This window comes from Ochlerotatus camptorhynchus, unplaced genomic scaffold (assembly GCF_037179485.1).
Source record: "Ochlerotatus camptorhynchus isolate MF236.1 unplaced genomic scaffold, CSIRO-AGI_Acam_v1.1 ptg000239l, whole genome shotgun sequence".
NCBI lineage: Eukaryota > Metazoa > Arthropoda > Insecta > Diptera > Culicidae > Ochlerotatus > Ochlerotatus camptorhynchus.
Window position 1 is genome coordinate 512,750 of NW_027040729.1, and position 23,175 is coordinate 535,924.

The following is a 23,175-nucleotide window of genomic DNA, read 5'->3' on the forward strand; positions in this document are numbered from 1 at the left end:
ATCAATTAAATATGTTTAAATCGGTCATACACACAAAAAATAATCGTTAATAAAATTAAAAAAACCATTGGTAGAAATAAAAGTTCGCGTTGGTTCTTTTTGGTAGAAAGCGGTGTGCTTTCAAAACGACAGTCAGCCAGCTCTCAAATTAAAAGCTTTTATTATTGTTAATTTTAAAAGTTGAAACTTTCAAATTGAATTGTAGAACTGTCAAACCGAAAACCTAATGCTTTTAGATTGGCGTTTCAAAAGTTTTGATTCAAAAGACGGACATTATATCCCAATTATTTAAATTGTCATTTAAAAAATGAATAATTATTGATTCAATTGCTTTTATGCTTAAAAATAATGAAACCCATATTAATGTTTATTATTTAGTATTTTGTATAATATTTCTGTTTTTCATTGAGCTTCAGCAAGGGCTACTCAGGCCAAATCTAACTACAGTGAACAGATATTCGTCGGTGGCGAATGACGTTGGGAAGGCTTCCCCCTAGACGCGCGGCTCCGCCTTGCAGTGGGCTCGAAACGAATGTGCACTCTGCATTCGCTGCTGACCGACAATTAGCATTGGTCTGGTGTGGATCGGGAAACTTCATATTACCAATTGCTTACCGCTTCCCTTCGTTGAACCATCTTCGATTACTTTTCCATTGGGTCATACAGATTAATCTTCCTTTTTTGTTTTGAAAACCTAAAAAGACCAAATTGAAAGATTTTGTTTAAACTAAGTAAATTAGCAATAAGTAACTGTATTGTTGAACTTTTACCAATAAGGGTCAATGATGTGACGAAGCGTTTTACGTTTTTTTATAACTGACATCATCCCAAATTCGTATATGTACGTATCCTGATAGATACTCCAAGCATTTCTGCTGCTTGCCTCAGATCTGTAGGATGCATCGTCTGTTTTGAGCCCAACCAGGAATAAACAGCAGAGGTTGGGACATGCTTCAGCTTCTTCGGTAGATGGCGGAGCATTTTCGTCACGTTGTCCTTATTCAGATAATTGTTATGATGCAAATCTAGAAGCAGTAGTATTTGTATGGTTAGAGATAAAACAGGGGCCTCATTGGGGAAGTCGAAACGGATCATTTTTCGTATGAACGCTTGTATGAAATCAGTCGTTTCGTCTTGCCTCCAGGTGTTCAAATCGATTCCGATTCGAAGATCTCAACACTTACCGCATTAGTTGAATTCAGGCAGATTTATGAAGAGCAGAATAAATTGTTAGCCACTTCTTGATGACTTCTATGATCCTGAACACTTTACCGTAAATTCAGAGTAATTTTCTCCTCGGTTGTTTTTAAATTTAGCGGCAAATAAAGGTCCAGTGCTGCCAAATACATTGCTAAGAAGTGGTATGTTTGACAGTTGTACAACTTTTATTTTAAAAAATGTAAAAGTTCATTTTTTATATATGTAGTTAATAAGTGAAAGAAAAACTTTCAAATCAAAGATGTTACTTTTGTTTTGAATATTTTTGTTATTAAAGGTACGAAGTTTTGCAAACTTTTTAAAATAAAAGTGTATAATTTTTACCATAACAATTTTTGTTCTTTGTGTGTAAGTATTCTTAAGTATTTTTAAGTATTTTCAATCCTGGATAGTTTTCATCGTAGTGACCGGTTGTTAGTAAAGTTATTTATTGTTTTAACTTGGACGATTTATGACTTTTCGTCTCGAATTAAGTGGAATTTATACTAATTTTCCCTGTTTTAATTTAAATTATATGTGTAATCAAGTTAATTAATGGGTAAGTATTATAATTTGATTTATGAAATAGTGTAACAAAGTAAACAATTTTTTAGCTAACCAGGTAGAATATTCACTGGACTGTTTTCATTCATCCGATTCGAATTACTGATTTATTCTAACCTATTCTTACTGACTGTTCCATGCGCTACCAAACATTTAGATTCCGAAGGCATTAAAGGACGTCAAACGGGCATTATTCTAAGCTGTCCAATAAAATCACCAAGGTCTTAGAACAAGAGTTTCCTTCATATTATTTCGCATCAGAATTTTAAAAGTTTTTGACAATGCTCAAGCAGATCAAATCAACCGAAGCTATGATGCTCATTTGCTAGTGAGCCACGATAGTGAAACGTACCATTTACAGTTGCTGCAGCTGAAACTATTCGTTGGGATGGTGGACCTCCCCATACTGCCACTATTTGAGGAGCATATATTGCTGGATTACGCCGTACTGACGAGAAAGTTAAGTTAGTATCCTACTGGAAGTCAATGATTTTTTTTAAACTCTACATAGATTTCGTGCTTTTAGGTTTCGTATGATGATTGAGGATACCAAAACACTCGCTTCGTTACCTTTATGTTCTATAGAGGCAACCAGATGACTCGTGTGACACGATGAAATAAAGAAGAAGTCTGCAAGGTTGTCAAGAGGGAATACACATTTTAATACTGTGAAATAATAATTTATGCAATTCTCACAATAAAAAGAATACTTCATTAGCTTGTTTGTATTTAGTATAAATATTTCCAAAGCTAATTTGTATAAATTGATTCCAAAATAGTCCATATTAATTTTTTAACATACCACAACCGTTTCTGAAAGTTTGCTCACTGACCTCATGGTGAACGATTTAAAAACCTAGGGCCTATAGAAGCAGTAATTAAACTATTCCAAAATTATCAAAAAGGGGATATGCCGTTTCGATCTTGTCCAGACTTGATAATCGTTTATAACATCGATTCTCAACGTTGCCCCACCGATCAGCTCGGTCTACATCGCCTAATTCCTTTTATGTGCTTTTCGTTCAGTGGGGTTTCGCTAACTCGATTGTTTAGAATAAGAACGTCGAAGGTTCCAAATACTATAAATTATCTTCCACTTTTAGATAAACACATTCGGCTGGAAGCTATGAGAAGTGATTCTCGGGAGGCTAAAATAAGGTGCGAATGGTGTGGAAAGCCTCCACAGCTTCTAATTCAGCTCCGATCAGCTTAAACTACTTCAGTTAGTGTCACACTGTCAATAGCCTAATTTTCACATATTGCACAATGATGTAATTCAAATCTACGAGGAACGGGTGGAAGATTCACACGACTATCAGCTAGACAGAGCTAGACCATTGCGTGAAATATTTGAGTGCTAGCAGAATGCGTGGCATCATTCAATTTGTTCTCGAAATTTAAGCCATAATCGGGATAACATTCCGTCACTTCAAGGCAACAAAAATGATTGAATTTCTTACAAAGGATAGGTACTTCAAAAATGTTCGCTGAAAAATGATAGATGATATTAGATAAACAAAAATATTAAATTTGTATGGCAACTGTGGTAACCTAGGTGGTAATAAACTAACGCTAAATATTTCGTAAGTATTTTTAAGTATTTCCAGGTATCTTAGATATCAGTAAGAACTTTCTGTGTAGAACGCAAGAAATACAAAGTTTAGAGTGGGATGCCCCTAGTATACACGGAACCAAATTTTGTTCATTTAAGTTAAAAATATATATGTTTATTAAATAAAAATATGAATAGTTCAAAGTAAATTAAAAATACGTTTTCAACAAAAATATGTATGTTTAAATTAAATTCAAAAGCATGTTTATTTCAACAATACATAATCTGGGTAATCAATTTTTAGCGTGTCCTTTTTTCCTTCTTGTTTACATTCGGCAAACTTAACCGAAAACGGCCTGCAAGCGGCGAAACCAAAGTAGAGAGTCCGGAAACCAACGCAAGCAAGTGTTCCAAGCTCGACAAAACCGGTGGAACATCACAATATTAACGTCAATCCGTCGTTTCTGATGCCGATCCCCATATCATCCTCACCATCCACCCGACGTCGAAAGAAAAACAGATCATCCCCGAACACTAAACTTAGAAAGAGGCCGGTATGAGGACCAGCGTCAGAAACGAAAAATGACGCTAATATCACAAAGTTTCACCGGTTTGCTCCCCGGATCCAAACATCCACAGACTTTCCATAATAGCTGAAATTTCCATTTATTTGCTATCCATTTTATTTTGATTTATGCAGCATTCAAATGCTAAAATAATTTCAAAATATGTTTGTTTATTTTAAACTCGAAAAGCATGTTTAAAATAAACATATTAATTTTTGATCGCATATAGTTTCCAAATAAATCAAAAATATTCACGTTTATTTTCAACATGAATATTTTTAAAATAAACGTAACATTATTTTTGTTTTAAACATTATAATCAATGAATTCAAACATAGAATACGTTTGAAATCAACCAAGTTTATGTTTGTGGCCAGAACAAACTGAGTTTACGCTTAAATTTACCTCAAATATTTTTGTTTCGACGGTAAATTTTTCTGCGTGAATAGTGCACTTTTATTTGCATTATCGCCGTCACATGATCCAGTAGCAATCATCAGTTCTTCATCCAGAGACTAGTCCCATCTTTCGTACACGAATGATGGGTAATCATCCGGAAAAACCCTCGGTAACAACGTCCGAATGTTCATTATTCACCAGCTCCAGTCACACCAAAGATGAATACTAAGATGAAACTGTCGGAAGATAAACTTTCTATTTTAGTGTCCTCTTTCACGGTCCCTTTCATCCAATGAATACCCCCTGTATTCAAGGTAATTTTGTGGTTTTGCTGCCCCCTCGGTAGAGATGAAATTTTGCGCTCATTTTGATCAAAACAATGACACCAAAATCAGAGATGTCCTATTTTTTAAATACTCGATTAACAACTAATCGATTATTTTTTGTTCGCTGTGCTGCCATTTTTCCACCAATGAGAGTGCAGCACATGTTTGAAACGATCGGTGATGATCCTCTGGAAATGTTAATGCATATATCGGCATGATATTGACAAATCCAAGTTTCAATCGGCCACCGTGGCGCTGCAATCGCAGCGGTGATAAGTCCGAAATAATGCGTCAAACTGAATACATTTTTGAAATTTTAACCAAAAAACTATTATTTTGTATTTATTCTAGCGAGTTTCTCTGGGAGTCAAAACATGATCCGAGCAAAAAAGTAGTACTCGTAATAATGGTAATTAATTCAGAATTTTATCATGCTTTGTTTCGAAAATATCTTCCAAATAAACAAACATCATCCAGATCACACGATTCGTCCACCGACTAAATCTATTGCCACCTAAAAATTAATTTCAGTCGGTGTATTAATCAGCAGATTAAATCGTTTTTCGGCTGGTGTTACACCGAGTAATCGGCCTATTTAATAGTTTTTCGTCGATGGATTTAGTCGGCCAACTTTGTCTGCTGTTTAATCGGCAGATGATTTCAAACCTTAACATGTTTTCTGTAATTTAACTGTCTTGAAGTAGCTTTTTATTTAGGAACAATGCATTACAAAATAATTTTACGCATTTTGTACAAGTTTCAGCCATGCTGACAAGAAATTTGCATGAAATTACATTGAAATTAAACAATTTTGCAATCAATCAATGAAATTGTCAAGGGCTGTCACATACTTATCACCGTCGGTTAGTGCTTATTCCTGCTACCAGGCGCGCAGGAGTTTAAGTTGGATTTCTCAATAACCGATTACAAATATTTTACTTTTCGGTTCGTTAATCGATTAATCGATTATTCGAATGAAAATCGGTCATCACTAGATGAATGTGAAACGTCATTTCAAATATAAGGACCGTTCAAAAATAATGAAACAATTTGAAAGAGACCGGGGCTAATGACAAATTACGTCCCCACGGTAACTGAAATAAACACGATTGTTCACCGGTTGGTGTCACTCCGTTCAGATTTTGATCTCATCGGCCACTACCAGATCCTGTGAAATGGTCAGCGAAAAAACTACCGACCGATCATTGTCAGTCAACGGCACCGGTGGTGTAGTGGTAAGCGTGATTACCTCTCACCCCAGCAGGCCTGGGTTCAAAACCAGTCGGCGCCGCCGGGATGTTCTGAGGCATAACACCTCTGATCACGCCTTCCTTCGGATGGGAAGTAAAGCCGTTGGTCCCCGGTTCATGAGTTGATGGGTCGATAGGTAGGGTCCAGGTGTGGGAGCTGCCTTCCTGGCACGTCGGTAGCATTGGTGCTCAGCACGGAAAACAAGATCGACGGAAAAAACAAACCAAAGGAAAAAAAATCATTGTCAGTCAAACACAGACGCGTCGGTGACAGATGCTGTCAAATACAATTGACATTTCTATATTGCTGAAATAAACATGCTTTTGAATAATTCAAACATAAATATTTAAGTTTTAAACATTCAGCAAGTTGAAGTTTATTCAAAGTTAAATTTATTAATGAGTTGAAGTTTAATAAAACTAAGTTTAAGTTTAGTTAAAGATGAACTCAAGTTACATTAAAATTAAATCAAAGTTAGAAATTAGTGAAAGCTTAGCAAAGGTTTATTCACAGACAAACAGACATAACTCATCGAATATTTTTTTAATATAAAACATCGTCGCTAGAACACTACCGCCATCTGTTGAGTATACTGTGATGGACAGTACGCTGTAGTGTGTTAACGTCAAATACAAAGGAATTCTCTTCATCGATTTTCTCTTTGCATTGCTACAGCTAAGCGAAACAATTTTCTAGAATTTGTTCAATGCAGAGTAGTAACAGGTTGTATTGGCTATCAAAAGCAACAACAAACGCACCGAGAAACGTTAAATCTAGCGAGTTATTAACAAAAGAGAAAATCGTCCAAGAGCATCGATCATCACGTATAGGCCCTTATGCATGCTTACTGTGGAATTTGAGTTCACTCACTTGAGAAAAAGTGACACAAGCTGCGGGCAACGTTTACTAATCATGAACATTAAATGTTCATTATTCACTCTTTAATAAAGATAAAAAATAACATAACTTTGACTTAATTAGAATTCAACTTGATGTTGTATAACCGTACTTCAACTTAACCTTAACTAATTTTAAACTTATTAACTTAACTTAACTTTAACTTCAAATTAACATTAAATATATGTTAACTGAACATTACCTTAAATTTAACTTAATATTGACTTAATCTTAACTTAACAAAAACTTCCAAGTGAAGTGCAAATAAGTTTAAAGAAGTTCCATTAAGTTCCAAATAGTTCAAAAAAATAACATAACTTTGACTTAATTAGAATTCAACTTGATGTCGTATAACCCTACTTCAACTTAACCTTAACTAAACTTTAACTTATTAACTTAACTTAACTTTAACTTCAACTTAACATTAAATATATTTTAACTGAACATTACCTTAAATTTAACTTAATTTTGACTTAATGTTAACTTAACAAAAACTTCCAAGTGAAGTGCAAAGAAGTTTAAAGAAGTTCCATTAAGTTCTGATAGTTCAAAACCAATTTCAAGAAGTTCCAAAAGATTTCAAGAACTTCCATAAACTGAAGTTTCCCTGAAGTTTCCTGGAAATTTATCATATTTCCCTGAAAATAACTTGGATTTTACTTTAACATAACATTTACTGTAAATTAACTTAACTTTAACTTAAGTATCACCTAATTTTATAACACCGTTGACATAACTTAAATTTTAGTTTTACAAAGCTATCTTAACCGAGCTTAACTTTACCGAAACTTTAAATCAACTTTAACTCAAATTTAACTTCAACATATGTAACTTAACTTTAACATCCTTAATTTAAGTTTAACTAAATATTACCATATATTCAATTCAACTTTATCTTAACGGTAACTAAACCACAGACAAACATAAATAACACTCGCAAGTAGTTCATCGAACATGCATTTAACTATCATTTTAAATGTTTTAGTTGGCGCGCAACCTGTGGCGCGCATAGTCGAATTCATCGGTGCACTCGTCCATTGCGCTTGGGCCTTTAGGACCTAATGTAATGTTCAGATTGATTGATATGGATGCACGGACGATGATACCATCTCAAAATTGAGTTGAATTTGACTCAAAAGGCGAGTTTGGGGTTGTGGGGTTGTTTTTTTTCTACTTGAACAAAGCAAAACTTCACATAATCGGCGAGCTTCGCGCTGAATGACGTACGTGTTAGAAATTTATCTTTCATCTGAGTAGATGTTACGTTTCCTCTGAGTGAGTTTGATCGGCCGTGTAGCAAAATCGATCATCGAGGGTAAATTCTCCAATCCCTCTCGGCTTTCGTCGACAGTTTGAAATTTGAATTTATTTTTACCCTCGACCCTTTCTTTGGTCGCACTCATCTGCTCTTGGTTATGTTTTCCAGTTTCGCCTATCAGACTGTTTACAAAATAACTTCTCCCAATCGCTGCAAAAATTTGCATCCCAAAATGGATTTTGTAGTAGTTTTGTAAGATTTTCCTTTAATAGTTGCGTCTATTTGTGATATTTTGTAGATCAGAAGTGTTCGTGAGTGAATTCGATCGGGAATGGTTGTGGATTATCAGTGATTTTGTGGGTGGTTGAAATTGATGCAAAATGAAGCTCGTAACGGACGCTAGCTGTGATGCGTTGGAACCGGTCCGGATTGCCATTCGTGAGCGTCCGCCCAGTGGTAGTGACGATTTGGAGAACATCATTCAGCATCACAGTGCAAATGACCAGATTTTGATTGTCGATGAGCGGCCGTTTGCGTTCGATTATGTGTTTCGACCGGAGGCCACGCAGGGGCTGGTTTATGACTCGTTGATCCGCCCGTTGGTGGTGAAGATGATCAATGGGTTCTACTGTACGGCACTGGCCTACGGACAAACGGGCACGGGAAAGACGTACACGATGGGTCTGCAGTGGGATCACAGTGGACCGCACGATATAAATCGGGGCATGATAACGCGGGCGTTGGATCAAACGTTCGAGCTGCTGAAGGAATCCCGCGATCAGGAGGATTACGAGATTCAGGTGTCGTTTATTGAGATTTACAATGAGAAGATTTACGATTTGCTGTCGGATAGTTCAACGGAACCGGTGAATACACGGGGTCTTAAGTTCAATGGTGGAACGAAGAAGTTAGTCACTCGGGCGAATCAAGCCCAGGACATTCTGCTGGAAGGGAATAAAAATCGGCACGTACGACCAACGAAAATGAACACCCTGAGTTCGCGTTCGCATGCCATTTTCAGCATTCACGCTTCGGTGGCTCATGACGATGCAAGAATTGTATCGGCTTTACATTTGGTGGATCTGGCCGGATCGGAAGGCGTTCGTCGTACCGGACATCAAGGCGTGGCGCTGACCGAAGGTGTTCATATCAATCAGGGCCTGTTGAGCATCGGTAAAGTGTTGCAAGCACTTTCGATTGGAAGCAAAGTGATTCCGTACCGAGATAGCATTCTGAGCACGGTGCTGCAGGATTCGCTAAACTCCAACTCTTATCTGACACTGCTGGCCTGTATTAGCCCGATGCCGGAGGATCTCAGCGAAACGCTGTCGACGATTCGATTCGCCCAGGGGGCGAAAACGCTGAAAAACAATCCCCAGATCAATGCCATAGCGGCGGAACTTAAGGTGAGTTGGATTATTGTTCACTTTTGAATGAATAGAATGTTGTATTACAGGGTGGGTGAAATATCGATAGGTACATATATTAATTCTACAAGGTTTATGTTCGGTCTTTATCGCTCAAACAGTGCTGTTCAATACAAATACTGTTTCTTGGCTAACGCAACAGGAAGCCTTCTAAATATACCCCAAGCGAATCATATCTCGACAGCAACCGATCATCTTCTCCCGGTAGATTGCCTCGGTAGATTCCGATCGGAAGTTGTGCACTTCAACGGACACGTCCGCTCCGCTCTCCATCTTCTCTGCCATCTCTTCCAAATCGGGCACGTCTTCGCTCTTGGTGGTAATCACCGGCAGCAACATTACCGCCATCAACAGTCCAAAGCGACCGAAGCTTTGCAACTGTTCGTCGAGTGCCTTCCGTGGAAACAGTTTCTCCGGATCCGAGCCTAATCGCCGCAGGAACTCGGACAGGCTTTGATGGTAAACGTTCAGCAGGGCTTCGTAGTGCTGATCCCGGAATGCTTTGGTTGATGCAGTGAAGATAAAGTACATCAGATCCAGCACAGGGGAAGCGTATCGGCATATTTGCCAGTCCAGTAGGCGGATGTCCACGGGGATACCGTTCTGAAATCGAAGAGGGTATTAATTAAACTTGATAGGAAATACCTAGGATATTTGATAAACATCATACCTCATGCTTGAATAGCATATTATTATTCCAGCAATCTCCGTGGCAGATAACCGCATATGGCTCTGCGAGCTTGCCGGCCGTCAACTCCTTGATCATGTCGAAGAAATTCCCGTCCAGTGCTTTCTTTGTCTTCTCGTACACTTCTGGTTCGCTTTCCTGGTCCAGAGTTTCCATCGTCCTTGTAATCAGCATGCTGAACCATTGATCCATCGATGCATCATTTTCTTTTGTTGTAAATAGTTCCACCATGTCCTTGTACGGTGCTATCCGCTCCGGATGTTGATCCTTCAAAGCAAACGACAGCGCGTGAAGCCGACCCAACGTTTTCATCACCAGCTCAAAGTGTCCGAGCTTCTGCTCCTGGTGTCGATCGAACATCTCGAAGCCGAGATCTTTCAAATCGTCCATCAGGATCGCTTCCTCGAATTCTACCAAACAGGTCCGGTAGCAGTGTGGAATCTGAATAAACGCTTCCGATCCTTCGTCCGCCGCCAGGTTGATTCCTTTTTCGCGCTGAAGTTCTGCCATCATCGGGTAGATTTCCGTGTAGAAACTGATCTCCCGTTCGAAGCTGGGCCGCGCGAAAAACTGATTCCGCCGGGCTTCGTTCTGCGGGGGCAGCTTGACGATGATGTTCAGTTTCTTGCCCGTTCGGCGGCATTCGGCCTGGGCTCGGAAGACCACCCCGATGTAGTTGTCGCCTTTGTTGGAACCGGCCGCCAGGGCGATGGTAACGTCATCCGAGTCCAGCTCGGTGCGGACCAGCTCTTCGAGCAGTTCCTGGGACGATGCCATCGGCAGTTTGGCCAGACCGTCCTTTCCCTCGAGGCACATGATGACCTGCGGGGTAAAACGAGACAAAGATAGAAAACTAAGAGTTAGATTAAAACTTCTTCCTCTCGATTTTTCACGTGCTTCTTATAGGAGCGTTTTGCCGGCTCTTAACTGAAGCCCTTCCACAATTTTAATCGATGGCAACCATTGCATGAATTTGGGAATTGAACCAGCAACCTCCGGAATGGTAATACCGAAGAGGCAACTAGCCAGCAACGTGCTGAACTGTCCATATTCGCATAACAGCTCCAGGTCCTGTGGATTTCCTATTATAATTAAGTACATATTTTAACATCGGTTACAAAGTAAATATTTTACCCAGCCAGCCTTGTTGAAGAAATTTGCCTATTCATCCTCTTAAATAATTTCCTTTTTTTGCTACAACTCATCAGCGTTAAACGAGCTACCTACTTCCAATTTGTTTGTTTTATATCGGTAAAGTAATAATGATCTAACGATATCCACATTTTATACAGTTTTAAGCACCTGCGCTAATTATCACTACAGAAATACTCTTTGAAAGTTAGTACCTACTTACAATAGAAGTCTTATTCAAATATATGATTCAATATTTATCGTAGCAGACTACGACTACCTACTTCAATTCAATGATATTAAATCCACCACTAAATATGTAGCTAGGTATCTATAATTATTACGCAGTTCATCAAATGAGTTGTACACATTGCAGTTGGGCGGCACGTGCACATATCCAACTGCAGTGAACGTGTTTGAAATATCGCTTGTCATTAATTCCGGCAGTATGATGGAATTTATGCAAATCACTTTTGAACATCCAACCGCTGGATTGATAGTGCTTATCGTACCGTCAAGCGTGGTGACTTTCATCAAAGGTTATATTCGGAGGGATTCTCGGGATTCTAGGAGAAATAGGAAACTATCGTTTATCAGCTAGAACAGCTTTTTGGGAGAGTTCAAAGACCTCCTGTTAGATGATTAGAAGACTTCCAGCTTTCCGATCCCTAAGCGAGGCCCTTCAGGATACATTTTCCAAAAACCTTCACGCAAAACTGGTCACTCTCGATCTATACAAAGCCTACAACCAGGCATGGATCCCGAGAGTACTTGACCAGCTGTAGAAATGGGGACTCAAGGGACACATCCTAAAATTTATCCAGAACTTTTTGTGCAAACGTACCTTCCAAGTCACGCTTGGAAACTGCTGATCCAAAACATTCGAGGAGGAAACAGGGGTACCACAGGGGTCCGCGATCGCCGTTACCCTTTTCCTCATTCGGATGAACGATGTCTTGACACGGTTACCAGTTGGAATTTTCATTTTCGCCTACGCGGACGACATCGTCCTAATGGCTGTTAAGAAAACGGTGAAGGCACTTCGAAGAAAGCTTATTCAGGCCATCACCTACGTATCGGCATAGACCTCTTCGGCCGGCTTCCAGCTGTCCAGCGGATTCACCCACATCTGTCCGATAAAACACCAAGTCCTCAGCATCAAAGTCTGCATCAAAGAAGACCCAATTCCGTTTCGGAAAACGATCTGAATCCCCGGGGTCTGCTTTGACCGACATCTCACCTTTGACACACACTTTAACGATGTCAAAAACGGATGCGTATCAACCTACTCAAAACTCTAGCGGGACGACATCCAAATGCCAACCGAAGATCCCGACTGAACGTGGTGAAAGCCATCATCAACTCACGCCTAACCTACGGAATCGAAGCTACGTTCCTAGCCAAGCTCCGAATGATCGAAAAGCTAGCGCCGGTCTATCAACAATCTCTCCGAATCTGTTCGGGTCTTTTGCCAGGTACCCCCGGGATAGCTGCATGCATCGAAGAAGGACTGCACAATCAAACACCAATTCAGAGTAGGTGCCAATCCTTCAGCTCCAGAACCGGAAATACGGAGGATACACTGCGGGGTCTATGGTAACGTAAAAGCGGACCAACTAGCAAACTCAGGTCGTTGCATGGCCAAGTACACGCGAATTGTACCTGCTCCGGACCTTAAAAAAATGGGTATCAAAAATCACCAACGAAGGTTGGGCTCGCGATTTGGCGGTCAGTGAAACCCATTCCATCAGAAAAAATAAAAGAAACATCTGCAGGTGGGCTGACCCACCGTTACATCGAGAGGAGGTCATAGAATCCCGACTTCGAACACATCATACAAACATCTCCCACAACTACAAGGGAGACGGACCATTTCATAGGATCTGTGATCTATGCCGAATTCCACAAACGGTGGATCACATTATCTGCCACTGTCCGAAGTACATCACCACCATACCAGATCACACTCGGAAGACCAACGCAACGAAAACGGAACTCTCCAACCAAATTACTGTATTAAGACAGCCACTATGTTTCTAAGGGACCCCTTTTTGGAGCCCCACCCTCTTTTCGGAGGTTCCCTTCCAGGGCCACCAAATTAAAAACTCTGAATCTGGGACCCTACGCCCTTTTCGGAAATCCCTTCTGGGATCCAAACTATGTTGTTAGGGTAATTTCCCTCTGGAATTCCCACCCCGCTCAAATAAGGGAATCCCCATCTGGGATTCCCAGAGACGAATCAGCCCAAGGTTGAAAGTCTCTTTAGTAAAGAAAAAAAAAGCGTTTATATTATGTTCGGAAGAACATCCGGTGAAGGGGGAGGGCGAATCCTTTCCCTTTAAATTTAAATAATTCATTGAAAGCCGAAATTTTGAAAGTTCCCTTCCGCGGGATATAAAGTGACGTTACTAAAGTGAAGGATTATGGATTTTATAATATCTTCAAATATTATAATCTTCCTTAATGGAAAATATCACCTATATGACACTTCAGTAAGTATCAATGATTAATTGTTAGTTGTTAATAGAACTTCCTTGATTAAATCGGCTGCTTCACGCAGACTGAGCAATTCAAGCTGAACATTGCATTAGGTCCTAAGTAACATTGACAGATTCTCTTCGTCGACTTTCTCTTTGTATCTCCACGGCCATGCGGTGACATTTTCAGGTATTTTCAGTAGATCTGAAAAGAAGCTTTTATCTAGCATCTAATTTGACAAACACAATAAGAAACGGTTATGTGTTCAAGTTACTAACAAAAGAGAAAGTCAACGAAGAGAATCGAACAATGTTACTTAGAACCTAATGCAATGTTCAGTTTGATTTGTTCTGTAAATAGAGGAGCCGGGAGGGCTTATTAGAAATTTCTCAACAACAAATCATTGTGGCATACTTTAATTTTTCAAAAATTACGTTTTTCATAGAGAAATGCTAAAGCAGGCTACGCTTGTGTTAGTGAAAATCCGAAGAAAATACATAACAAATCGTTAGTGAGCATGCATAAGAGCTTAAACACGATGATCGATTCTCTTCGTCGATTTTCTCTTTTGTTAATAACTTGCTAGAATTAACGTTTCTCGGTGCGTTTGCTGTTGCTTTTGATAGCCAATACAACCTACCAAGTAACATTACAAGCTTTATAGAGGTTTTATAGCATTCTACAAGTCCAAATCATGGTCTACAGAACCCTAATAAAACCAAAATTGTTACTTGGGCCTGTCACAACTCTGCATTGAACAAATTCTAGAAAATTGTTTCGCTTAGCTGTAGCAATGCAAAGAGAAAATCGATGAATATAATCGATCATCGCGTATACGCCCTCATGCATGCTCACTGTCGAACTTTAAATGGCGATGCGCCCGCTAGTGTGCGTGCATTAAATTCGGAAGCCAAAATGTAAACGTTAATTTAATTTCACTGTATGTTCTCACCAAAAACACACGCTGAATGCTTTTAAACGATTCCTTAGTCCTGCAGCTGCAATATGATTAGATATTTACGGCTTAGCATTTTGCCAGATTTTTTCTTGGAATAAAACAGGTGCACCTAATAAAGAAGCTAATGCATTGTTCGGTTTGAATTGGTTGTGAATTAACATCGTGCCCTCTATAGTCGTATAAAGGGCGAACACGAAATTATTGTGACACATTCAACAGGGCATAACTTTTTTACCATTGGGTAAAAATCAACCAAATTTTGCACACTTTCTCATTGATGTGTATTGTGTACATGCTGTCAAACTCGAAGTCGTGTTTTTCGATTCAACGAAAATGGAGGTGAACCAACGCGAGTTGAGAGAACAAATTCTTTCCAAACACCTGGAATTTCCTGACCTGTCGCACCGGCAGTTGGGAAAAATGTTCAACATTCACCATTCAACCGTCTCCAGAGTGTTGAAGCGGTTCCAGGAGCGGTTGACGTTGGACCACGGCAAAGGAGCTGGAAGAAAACCGGGACCGGAGAACAAAAAGACGGAGGGAAAGGTGAAGTGGATGATTAAAGCAAATCCCAACGTCTCAAGCCGTGATTTGGCTAAAAAGATCGGCATGTCGCAGAGCTACGTCCAGAATGCAAAGAAGAGAGCTGGACTACATACATACAAGGTACAGAACTTCCTAAACCGCGATGAGCGGCAACAATCGACGGCTAAAACCCGGGCACGGAAGCTCTACGAGAAGATGCTGACAAAATATGGCTGCTGTGTGATGGAAGACGAAACGTATATAAAAGCCGATTTTAAGCAAATTCCGGGGTTGGAGTTTTTCACCGGCAAGAGCAAGTTCGATGTGGACGACAAATTTAAGAAGAAGAAAATGTCGAAGTTCGCCTCCAAATATCTCATTTGGCAGGCCATGCTCTTGCGGACTGAGGAGTGAGCCTTTCGTGACAAAGGGCACAGTAAATGGCGAGATCTACAAATCTGAGTGCCTCGAGAAGCGCCTTTTGCCGTTCTTGCAGCAGCACGACGAAGCTCCGCTATTTTGGCCAGATTTGGCATCATGCCACTATTCTAAAAGTGTCCTGGAGTGGTATGAGGCCAATTATGCCCATTTTGTTCCAAAGGACATGAATCCGCCAAACTGTCCGGAGCTGCGCCTGGTGGAGCAGTACTGGGCAATAATGAAGCGGGATCTTCGGAAGAGCAAGAAGACGAGAAGGACATGTTAAGAAAATGGAAAAAAAAACTGAGAAACTGGTACCGGATGACACTGTAAAGACTTTGATGGAGGGCATCAAGCGAAAATGCGTTCAATTTTACACTCAAGGCTCCATCGATTAACTTTTCTTTTGATTTTTGAAGTAAATATATGTATAAAACTACCCTAAAATTTTGGTTTGATTCTAAACATTATAAGAAAATTGGCATGACATTTCCGGTGTCGCAATAATTTCGTGTTCGCCCTTTATGTCGATGTAAGGATGGTTTTGAAAATTTCGGTTTCATGACCCATTTGAACTAGTGAACCGTATCATTTGTAAATGACATCCAACAAACGAGCCAAATGATGATGGGTGATCAGTAACAGGAAGCAACTAAATATTGCTCTTTTTAATCTTTGCCAGCAACAAACACGCAGGCTGTATGGTTCAATTCACACAAACTAATGGGCGATTTTTTGTTGTTATGTCACTCCACCATTACGATCATGTTATGTCGCAGTAAGATTTGTCTCGTCACGATAATGCCACTATGGGCGGAAACGGCAATTTAGGAGACAAAAAATACACCGGCTTTATTCGCTTTTGATTGTTGGTGTATTTATAGATGTATCTAGTTTGAACTTCAATGGTCCTTCTTTTGATGTAAAAGTTTATTAGGGCGGCCCATTTAAGTTCAAAACTGGAGTCTAACTTTTTTTTTATTTGATGTTATCGGCAATTGCATTCTTCAGCATAGTTGTAGAAGGTATGACTTCAAGCTACTTTGTCGAAGACATAATTTAGCGAGCTCTTTTTTTTACCGTGGTAGATTAATTATACAGCTCTCAATAAGGGTGCCTCTGAAAAATCAGTTTTTTTTATTTTGACTTGTCCTATAAGGTCTCCAATAGTGTCCCAAACGGCCTCTAGAAGGCCTCTATTATTTTTCTTTGATTTGTTTTCTGTCGATTTTGTTTTCTGTTCTGAGTACCAATACTCTACCGACGTCAGGGAGGCAGCTCCTACACCTGAACGCTACCTATCGACTCATCAACTCATGGACCGGGACCAACGGCTTTACTTCCCTTGCGAAGGAAGCCGTGATCAGAGATTTTATGCCTCAAAAAATCCCGACGTCGCCGACTGGGATTGAACCCATGCACTTTTCGGGTGAGAGGCAATCACGCTTACCACTACATCACCGCTAAGATCTCTATTTCTACGTCATAAACGCCATGAAATCGACTAACGTCGCCTGCCAAAATACACCATTTGAGCGAAAATCCCCGAACGCTTTACGATTAATCCGTCCGAAATAGGAACGGATTTTTTCTCGGTCCGTTCGAACGGATGAATGATGATTAGAACAAATTGAGGAATAGATACGTATAATTATTATGCAATTAAAAAGGTGGCACATTTAATTTTCTCACCATGGTTGGAGTAGGTAGGAGGGGTGATTTATTACCGATATAATGTGTGTAAATATTGCTTGCCATTTTTGCAAATCACTTGAAACGTGCTTATCGATATTCAAGTTCAAAACGGATGCCCAACAACACGTCTACGATGAAGGTGATTATAGTTAGCGTAGCTGTCGATTATTGCATACCAGCGGCCTCCCTTAGCCTTGTGAATATAAATGCGACTACGAAGCAAATCCATGCTATAGGTGGTAGGTTCGATTCCCGGTTCGGTCTAGGCTATTTTCGGGTTGGTAACTTTCTCGATTTCCCTGTTCATCCTGCTGCGCTTTCAAAACAATCTACGATTGGAAAATAAATGGTTTATTATAGTTCTCTACTAATAACTGTAATTTTTCTATTCCGGTTTACGCGTTTAAGGTTTTTGATAAAATGATTTAGCATGTATCTTATCGTTTGAGATTTTGTATAAAGTATATTAAGATCCATACGAGGTTCATGTTTAGGAAAATGGCCTAGGTTAGGTTAGGTTACTTTATTATAGAGACTTTCAGCGCAAGGAATTTTCAGCAATAGGTTTGTTCTCGTACTTGCTTTTCTGTAATATTATGTACAGCAAAAAGCAGAAGTATGTTCATGTACTTTCTGCAACTTACAGCAAACTGCAGCAACTTACAGTTACAGCGGAAAGGCAAGTACAGGCCCAAACCTAAGGTTCATGCGTAGCTTATTTTTCAAAGTTTTAGCTAAAATTTATGATAGAAACGTACTACACGCTAAGGTCAGTTAACCAGGGTGACCAGTAAACCGGGAATTCAGGAAAAATCGGGGAAAAATATACTTCGTCTTCTTTTCGGAACAATAAGATTCTGGACCTTGAAAAAATGTCAACCTTGAAGAACTATGAAGATAAATTTGAGAAGATTTTATTATGAACTTTAAGGATAACAAGAAGGTATTTCAGCGAACAACTCCAAGGGATTTTTGGGAGAGCTTTTAGAATGTTTTGATTAACATTCCAAGTCATTTGTGTGAGTTAATAGTAATAGTTCAGCAAGATCTACGCCTTCTTCAAGAATTTTTCAAATCAAACCTTTTATCACTAAACCTGCAAAAGACCACATATATGGTTTTCCACTCTTCAAGACGACCAGTTCCAGAGCTTCCGATCGTACAAGTTGACGCCATTGAAATTTGTAAAGTGGACCACTTCAAATATCTGCGTCTCACTTTGGACAGTATCCTAAGCATTACATTGAAAACCTAAAGAACAAACTGTCGGTTTTGTGTGGAGTGTTTCGAAAAATATTCACCAACTGGATGATGAACTTGTATTATTCATTGGTTCACTTGCGGCTACAATATTTAGTGGGTATATGGGGAAAAGCAACGCTACAAAATGGTGAGTTGACAACCTGGAAGGAGCGGAATACCTAGCCCTGGTCCTCACAAGTTCCTACTTCAGGCCTCCTCGAGTCATATGATAACAAAAGACTACCAGCTGAAACATGGACACAGCTGGGTGGCGTAGCCTGGGCAATGTTGCCAGTCCGGCAATAGCAAAGTGAAGAGGTGCGACGCGAACACTGGCGCGGTAACCATAGTACGGTGATAGAGGAAATGCTTCACCAAACCCGAGCGTCTGTTCACCATGGAGGTGCGGCTCAAAACGGCGTCTGTTCTCCATGTTAGGAGCGGCTGATCACCGTCCTAGTGCCAGCGTAGGACTCTAAACAGAGCTGTGCACGATGGTCCCCGGGCGAGACGGGGGTTGGGGCAGGCCCAACAAGTCTCCCTGAAAAAAAAACAAAGTTGCAAATACCGAAGAAAGAAATACGAATCGGAACAATCGGCACAGACCTACGCGACGAAATAAGGACTACGATTGGAAACTCGGAACATGGAACTGCAAATCGCTCGGCTTCCCGGGTTGCGATAGGTTAATCTATGACGAACTTCAACCACGCAACTTCGAAGTCGTAGCACTGCAGGAACTTTGCTGGACGGGACAAAAGGTATGGAAAAGCGGGCATCGAGCGGCTACTTTCTACCAGAGCTGTGGCACCACCAACAAGCTGGGAACCGGCTTTGTAGTGCTGGGTAAGATGCGCCAACGCGTGATTGGTTGGCAGCCGATCAGCGCGAGGATGTGCAAGTTGAGGATTAAGGGCCGTTTCTTCAACTACAGCATCATCAACGTGCACTGCCCACACGAAGGGAGACTCGACGACGAGAAAGAAGCGTTCTATGCGCAGCTGGAGCAGGTGTACGACGGCTGTTCGCAACGGGACGTCAAAATCGTCATCGGCGACATGAACGCTCAGGTAGGACGGGAGGCAATGTATAGACTTTGCAGCTAATCGACGGGAAATTCTTCTCCGACATTATCAACGTCCGCACGTACCGCAGTGCGAACATAGATTCGGACCACTACCTAGTTGCAGTATGCATGCGCTCAAAACTCTCGACGGTGCATAACACACGTCGAAATCGAACGCCGCGACCCAACATTGAGCAACTACAGGACGCCGGAGTTGCCCAGGACTACGCGCAGCAGCTGGAAGTTGCACTACTCACGGAAGAGCAGCTTGGCGCAGCTTCTCTTGAAGATGGCTGGAGGGACATCCGTTCAGCCATAGGTAGTACTGCTGCAGCGGCACTAGGTACTGCAATCCCGGACCGAAGAAATGACTGGTTTGACGGCGAATGCAAGCTGTTAAAGGGTGTCCACGATGAAATTGCCACACTATGAAATTGTTCTAACTTTTTAACCGTTGGGTAGAATTTAATGAAAATTTGGGTGGATTTAGTTCATAGTGCATTATTTACATCCTGCAAGTTTTAAAGTCATGTGATCAAAACTCGCGAAAATGGAGTCGAAAGAACAGCTCGTGCGTGATAAAATCTTGCGCATTCATCACGAGAACAAGGATCTCTCGCATCGTTCCATCGCTAAAACGTTGGGAATCGCGAATTCCACGGTGTCGCGAGTGATTAAGCGGTTCGAGGAACGGTTGACCACCGATCGGAAGCCCAGAAGTGAAGAAAAAAGTATTCCGTACAACACCAAAAATCACAACCGCGTAGTTGGGGCCTTCAACCGAAATCCGAACGCCTCCGTTAGGGATGTGGCTAAGAAGCTGCACCTAAGCCGAAGTTTTGTCCAGAAGGCCAAAACTAAGGCTGGACTTCGAACGTTCAAGGTACGAAAGGCCCCTAATCGCGACGAGAAGCAGAACAAGTCCGACAAAACCCGTGCCAGGAAGTTGTACCTCAACATGCTGACGAAAGTTGAATGCTGCATCATGGACGACGAAACGTATGTGAAGGCCGACTTCAAACAGATCCCCGGCAACCTGTTTTTCACGGCCAAGGATAAGTTCAGCGTTCCGGAGCATGTCCGCACTCAGAAGATGTCCAAATTTGCGAAGAAATTCCTGGTTTGGCAAGCCATCTGCACGTGCGGGAAGCGGAGTGCACCTTTCGTGACCCAGGACACGATGAACGGACAGGTGTACATAAAAGAGTGCCTCCAGAAGCGGCTGCTTCCTCTCCTGAAGGCCCACAACGTCCCAACAATCTTCTGGCCGGATTTGGCCTCATGCCACTACTCCAAGGACGTGCTGAAGTGGTATGCGGACAATAAGGTCAATTTCGTGCCGAAAATGTTCAACCCTCCCAACACTCCGGAGCTCCGCCCCATCGAGAAGTACTGGGCGATTATGAAGCAGCACCTTCTTAAACGACCTAAGGTAGTGAAGACAGTCGAGGAACTGAAGAAAGTATGGGTTTACATGCAAAAAACGGTTGATTCACAGGTTGTGCAGAATCTTATGGCCGGGGTTAAGGCCAAGGTGCGGGCATTTGCGTACGGACTGTAAATAAAATACGAGTAAAATGGTAAAATGAAGTTTAATAGTTATTTCTCAATCCCTGAAAATTTGATGGCAATCGGATGAAAACTCGAATTTTGCGAATGAATTTTGTGTGTGGCAATTTCATCGTGGACACCCTTTAGTAGAGGAAAAAAGAATGCAGCACGGGCGAGAATGCTGCAACACCGCACGAGATTGAATGTGGAGCGATACAGACAAGCGCGGAACACACAAAATTCGGTTTTCCGAAGGAAGAAGCGTCAGCAGGAAGACCGAGATCGCGAGGCGATGGAAAATCTGTACCGCGTAAACGACACACGGAAGTTCTACGAGAAGCTAAATAGTTCACGCAAAGGCTACGTGCCGCAAGCCGATATGTGCAGGGACTTGGACGGTAACCTTCTCACGAACGAGTGTGAGGTGATTGAGAGGTGGAAGCAGTACTATGACGAGCACCTCAACGGTGAAGCAGCAGAAAACGAAGGTGGCACGGCAACAGACCTTGGAGCACGCGCAGAAGACGACAGGCTACCGGCCCCTGATCTTCAAGAAGTTGATGAGGAGATCGGTCGGCTGAAGAACAACAAAGCAACTGGTGTAGATCAACTACCAAGTGAGCTATTGAAATACGGTGGTGAAGCACTGGCTAGAGCGCTGCACTGGGTAATTGCCAAGATTTGGGAGGAGGAGATATTACCGAAGGAGTGGATGGAAGGTGTCGTATGCCCAATTTACAAAAAGGGCGACAAGTTGGATTGCTGCAACTACCGCGCGATCACACTGCTGAGCTCCGCCTACAAGGCACTCTCCCAAATTCTATGCCGCCGTCTGTCACCATATGCAAGAGAGTTCGTGGGGCAATACCAAGCGGGATTCATGGGTGCCCGCGCTACCACGGACAAATTTTCGCGATTCGGCAGGTTCTGCAGAAATGCCGCGAATACAACGTGCCCACACATCATTTGTTCATCGATTTCAAATCCGCATACCACACAATCGATCGAGACCAGCTATGGCAGATTATGCACGAGTACGGATTTCCGGATAAACTGACGCGATTGGTCAAGGCGACGATGGATCGAGTGATGTGCGTTGTTCGAGTATCGGGGACACTCTCGAGTCCCTTTGAATCTCGAAGGGGGTTACGGTAAGGTGATGGACTCGTGCCTACTTTGGACTCCGGAGGACGGTCGAGTAAAATTCGCCGCCGCACGAAGTTGACTGTCTACAAGACGCTGATTGGACCGGTGGTCCTCTACGGCCACGAGACCTGGACTATGCTCGTGGAGGACCAACGTGCCCTTGGTGTTTTCGAACGGAAGGTGTTGCGTACCATCTACGGTGGAGTGCAGATGGATGATGGAACGTGGAGGAGGCGAATGAAGCACGAATTGCACCAGCTGCTGGGAGAACCATCCATCGTCCACATTGCAAAAAGTTGGGTGATTACGGTGGACTAGGCACAACCAGTGAAAATGGTTCTAGAAAGTTACCCAACGGGAGAAGAAAAGGCGCGCAGCGGGCATGGTGGATCGACCAAGTGGAAGGCGACCTGCGGACCCTTCGCAGACTACGAAGCTGGCGAAGTGTGGCCATGGATCGAGTAGAGTGGAGACGACTTCTTCAGACAGCAGAGGACAACAAGGCGCTAGCCTGATTGGTAAGGTAAGCTGGTAGATCTTCTTTTCGTGATGCGTTACTGACATAAGATCTATCACTGAGCCCTAGGCCTGAAATCTTAAATTAGAGGAACAGGATGTTTTAGTAATCAAAGGAACACATTTTGTTACTTTTCATGCCTTGTTGACTCGGGTAGTAACCATCCCCGTTATGAATTTTTATATTGTACATTTCAAGTCAAAAGTATTGTTCATAGAGAATATATAATCCTTTCCTTTTCTCCTTCTCCCATTTCTTTCCTTTTCCGTTCCCTCATATCTTTTCAGAAAGCAAGTAATGGCGCTATAGCCATAAGCATAG

General features: G+C 41.5%; 2 protein-coding genes across 2 annotated transcripts in view; one reads left to right on the forward strand and one right to left on the reverse strand.

Annotated features, from left to right (window-relative positions):
* Nucleotides 1–8,218: 8,218 nt before the first annotated feature.
* The window catches only part of nod (no distributive disjunction), a 38,657-nt gene continuing 23,700 nt past the window's right edge, over nucleotides 8,219–23,175 (forward strand). The window contains exon 1 of the mRNA XM_065225835.1: nucleotides 8,219–9,416. Coding sequence (XP_065081907.1) covers nucleotides 8,391–9,416 — 1,026 coding nt within the window. The 5' untranslated portion in view covers nucleotides 8,219–8,390. The remainder of the gene's footprint in view (nucleotides 9,417–23,175) is intronic.
* Nucleotides 9,479–10,982, reverse strand: pkm (Pinkman). The gene is made up of 2 exons (XM_065225847.1): nucleotides 10,108–10,982; nucleotides 9,479–10,040 (listed from the first exon to the last, which is right to left on the reverse strand). The coding sequence occupies exons 1-2, from the start codon at nucleotides 10,939–10,941 to the stop codon at nucleotides 9,588–9,590; spliced, it is 1,287 nt and encodes a 428-aa protein (XP_065081919.1). The 5' UTR covers nucleotides 10,942–10,982; the 3' UTR covers nucleotides 9,479–9,587.